The sequence below is a fragment of the Coregonus clupeaformis genome, unplaced genomic scaffold, assembly GCF_020615455.1.
Source record: "Coregonus clupeaformis isolate EN_2021a unplaced genomic scaffold, ASM2061545v1 scaf3337, whole genome shotgun sequence".
Lineage (NCBI taxonomy): Eukaryota > Metazoa > Chordata > Actinopteri > Salmoniformes > Salmonidae > Coregonus > Coregonus clupeaformis.
Window position 1 is genome coordinate 6,406 of NW_025536791.1, and position 4,862 is coordinate 11,267.

At 39.9% G+C, this 4,862-nt stretch overlaps 1 protein-coding gene across 1 annotated transcript; it reads left to right on the forward strand.

Moving 5' to 3' along the window:
* Nucleotides 1-856: 856 nt before the first annotated feature.
* LOC123489812 (zinc finger BED domain-containing protein 4-like) lies at nucleotides 857-1,838 on the forward strand. Its single transcript, XM_045220202.1, has 2 exons — nucleotides 857-1,369; nucleotides 1,568-1,838. Exons 1-2 carry the CDS (start codon nucleotides 984-986, stop codon nucleotides 1,836-1,838), a joined length of 657 nt encoding a protein of 218 aa, XP_045076137.1. The 5' UTR covers nucleotides 857-983.
* Nucleotides 1,839-4,862: the final 3,024 nt, after the last annotated feature.

Genomic DNA, 4,862 nt, shown 5'->3' on the forward strand with positions numbered 1-4,862 from the left:
CATATTGTCTGTCATAGTTGACGTGTACCTATGATGAAAATTACAGCCCTCTCTCATCTTTTTAAGTGGGAGAACTTGCACAATTGGTGGCTGACTAAATACTTTTTTCCCCCAATGTGTATGTGTATATATATATATATATATATATATATATATTAGGGCTGTCAAAAATAGCGCGTTAACGACGTTAATTATTTGTTTGCTGTTAATTACGTCAATTTTTTTAACGCATTTCACGCATGCGCAGTGTGACAAATTATTCAGGTCAGGAAAGTGGTTGGGAGCTAGAGGCGAGATGGAGCAAGGTGAGCAAAGTGGGCCTATTGACGGATTCAAATATAAAAAGAATGATGATGGTACAGTTAACAAGTACAAGGTTATTTGCAAGATTTGTAAGAAGGAGTTTCAATTTCACCGGAGCTGTTCAAGCTTGAAGTACCATGTCAACGCCAAACATGCGTTTGCTGGGCCGTCAGATTCAGCAAGTGGTTTGCGCCAGACCACGCTGAATGTTTGCAGGCAATTAACAAAATCAACCTCAGATAATTTGACCAACACAATAGCAAAATGGATTGCAAAGGATTGTAGATCATTAGCATTGTAGAAGACTCAGGTTTCCTTGATGTTTTGCAAGTGGCGTCTCAAGACTCATTCTATAAGCCACCGTCAAGAGCCACAGTTATGAAGAAAATCCACGAGCTCTATGAAAACGAAAAAGAAAAAAAGGAAAGAGGTCTTGGCTCAAGTAAATCATATCGCCCTGACAGGAGACCATTGGACATCAGTGAGTAACAACAATTACCTCGGAGTAACTGCACATTTAATCAGTGACACGTGGGAACTGAAGTCTTTTTGCGCTGACTATATTAAAAACTGAGGAGCGTCATTTTGCGGAGGCTTGTAAAGAACAGTTCCTGTCTGTTGCACGTGAGTGGGACATCGAGGGCAAGACTACAACCATTGGGACTGACAGTGCACGCAACATGGTTGCCGCAATTCGACTTACACGCTATGAACACATGAACTGTGTCGCTCACATGGTGCAGAGAAGTGTCACAGTGAGTCTTGCTGACAGCGGCTTTGTAAATGCTTTGGCCAAGGCTCGCAAAGTTGTCGGTCATTTTAAGCACAGCCCAGCAAATGCTGCGGAGCTTCAAGCACAACAAGTCAGCCTGGGAAAGAAGCAAGAGCCATTGATCCAGGATGTTCCAACACGTTGGAATTCGACGCTGGAAATGGTCAAGCGCGTGAGCAGAAATAAAGAGGCTGTCATCGCAGCCCTGGACAATCAGGAGCACAAACTCGTTTTGCCGACCGCAGCAGAGTGGGATAAACTGCAGAGGCTGGAGACACTTTTAGAGCCATGCAGGTAAATCAGTCTGTAACTTATCAAATAACATCGCTTTGATTATTTTCTGGAATGAATTAAACCAAGTCAAATATCAATAACATGTATCTATGTAAAAAATAATGATGATGATAATAATAATAATAATAATAATATGTTGATAACCACTGTTCTAATAATACACTGTCTCTGTGTGCATGTGTGTGTTTGTGTGCGTAGGTATGTAACTGAGCTCCTGGGTGGAGAGGCCTATGTCTCCTGTTCTGTGGTACTACCTTCTCTCTGCCACTTGCGTCTCAAGATGGAAGCCTGTGATGAGGACCCTGCATATGTGGTGAGATTCAAGACCAAGTTCAAGGAGGACCTAGCATCCCGTCAAGAACAGCTCAACAATGCATGGCTCCAGATTGCTACAGTTTTGGATCCTCGTTTCAAAGACTTTGAAATGCCTGCCCAAGACAGACAGGGAAGAGGTGTGGACCACACTTGAAGGGATGCTGCAACAAGAATCACCCAGAAGGTCTTCACAGACACATGATGATGGGCCACCCAGGAAGAAAATCAGCCTTCTGCAAATGGGCTCAGATTCAGAATCAGAAGATGAAGAGGTCCAACCTGCCATACAGAGGTACAGAGCAGAGCCCACCATTAAATTGGAGGACTGCCCCTTGAGGTGGTGGGCATCTCATTCAGGAGCCCATGAGAAGCTGGCCTCACTAGCTCACAAATATCTAGCCACTCCTGCAACCACTGTTCCCTGTGAACGACTTTTCTCAGTTGCAGGTCACATTGTGAACAAGAAAAGGTCAGCTTTACTTTCAGAAAATGTGAACAAGTTAGTTTGCCTCAGCAACTGGCTGAAAGATGATGAAGCTCAGTAGATTTGAAAGGTGATGTTCAAACAAAAGACCAGTTTCAGTGCAACATGTTATAGTAGTTAGCAACTGGATTTTTGAGCAACTGGATTAAAGAATGGAGGAAAAGGTAAAAGATTGTTCTTTGGTTTGATTTAAAAGTTTTATTGAAAATGTTTTTTTCCACAGATGACTCAAATTGTGCAAAAATGTGGTAGGTCACTGTTATGATTTGACTACATTTATTGCTTTCTGTTCAATTGAATACTGTAAATTGTACATCCTGGTTAAGAGGAATGCCAAAGAGGAAGTGATGGAACATTACAAAGACAAATATTATGGTGTGTAGTATGTTTCAGCTTGATTTAAAACACCATTATTTGGCTGTGTTAATAAACAGACATAATATGAAAATTATGTATCTGTGTCCTGTTATTTATCTTTTGGTATGCATTTCAGAAAAAAAATGGTTAGGATTCAGGTGTAATTGCAAATAGTGATTAATCATGATTAATCCACTGAAAATTCTGATTAATTTGATTAAAATTTTTAATCATTTGACAGCCCTAATATATATATATATGTATATATGTCATCAACCATAAGACTACCAACATTGAAAGTGCAAGCTCTGCTACTGCAAGGAGATTGAATGTTGTCCATTGCTGTATAATATGAGCACTAATAAATGTGATGTGGCCTACGATAAGCATTCCGATGTCGGCGCCGTTCATTGTTGGGAATAGTGGTGTGAAGTTTGGATCCATAACGTTCCGAAAAATCCCTACCCGAAAAACAATGTTTATTTTTAATTTTTTCACCCACAAAATTAAAATCACAGTGCAGTTATCAAAAAAATATATTATTTTCCATGTTAGGCCTATAGCCTAACTAGATGGTAGGCTATAAAGGCCTGGGGAAACTTGTAAATGTAATTAAACCAGAGAGGCATGCATTTGCGAGGCATGCAAGTCAAGACATTGCGAGATACAGATTACCAAGACATTTCTTCTGCCTGCGCCCTCTCTCTCCCTCGAGCTGGCTCGCCTGCTCTTGCTCTTTGCTAATGATGCTAGTGTGTGTTCAGTCTTCGGTCTGTTGTGTGTAGAATATCCTAGCCTATTCATTGATGATATGCCCTGCTTTGCTGAAGTTGCAAGACATTGCAAGCCAAAAAATTGCAAGATACAGCATTCCATTGCGAGATACAGCTTTTGATAGGCGCAGTGCACTGCTCTGACTGTCTGCCTGAGGCTGACCTGCCTATACTGTGCCCCTCCCCTCTCTCTCCATCCCTTGCTAGCTCGCTATGAAATATGCAAGTGTTTGTGTTCTCAGAAGTATGGCAACTAATCAATCTCCTCCATGAAAAAATATTGAATCTTATAAGTCGATTCCAAGAGAAATCGAATCTTGACACTCAGAAATGGGAGTTGACTCCGGGAGTCTACGAATCAATTATTTTGGAGTTGACTCTCCACCACTACTTCATCTTCCTTAAGTTTGGAAAACCCTTTAGTTTATTGTAATGTAGAAATATTATATGATTACTGAAGGCAAATACTGTTGTTCATTTGCAAATTAGCTAGCTAGCATGCCCAATGAAATGTGACACTTCCCCTTGTGAGTGTTGCAGCTGACTTGGCTCACTCAAGATAACATGCTACGGATCAATTAAATATGTCTGGTTTAGACACAAAAGATTAGCTAGCTAGCTAGTAATGCAGTACTATAAAGCTGTAATTTACAATCAACAATGTAGTTATGAACACAAGTGGTCAGATTTTCATTTTGTGAAAAAGTAATGAAGCTAACGTTTTGTCTATTCATAATGAGGTTCACACTTTTATCGCCTATGTATTTTGCTTGCATTGATAGTGGTTATTACCTTGCCAAAATGTACAGTACCAGTCAAAAGTTTGGACACACCTACTCATTCAAGGGTTTTTATTTATTAATATAATAGTTAAATGCCAAGTGTGCAAAGCTGTCATCAAGGCAAAGGGTGGCTACTTTGAAGAATCTCAAATATAAAATATATTTTGATTTGTTGAACACTTCTTTGGTTAGTACATGATTCCATATGTGTTATTTCATAGTTTTGATGTCTTCACTATTATTGTACAATGTAGAAAATAGTAAAAATAAAGAAAAACCCTGGAATGAGTAGGTGTGTCCAAACTTTTGACTGGTACTGTATATATTAACACTATTGCAGTCATTTCAGCAGTTCAGATTTATTTTGATTTTCGGTAGCAAGCAATCAATATCATATAGCAAACTTGTTGAAAGCGAGAGGCAGCTTTGGTAATTTTTCAGTCCTTTTTGAACCGCATCCCATTTCTTGCCACTCGCCTTACTCCCTCAAAGATGTAAAAGCATTGGATAGGTGTAGATTAAATGTATACCAATACAGTGCTTTTACATCTTTGAGGGTTGTGTGAACGAGTGCACAGGCAAGAAGGGATGTGAATTTAGCCTGACGGCTCAAACTAAATTCTTCCTCTACTCTGTCGTTCACCACATATTTTAGTCTGAGACTGCCGTCATTGAAGTTGTTTGTGGTGAGGAGAGGCACGGGGGGCATTGTACAAAACTAAGTAATCAGCGATTGAACCAATCAGAGTATCAAAGCCAATGACGAATTTACCCGTGTGTGT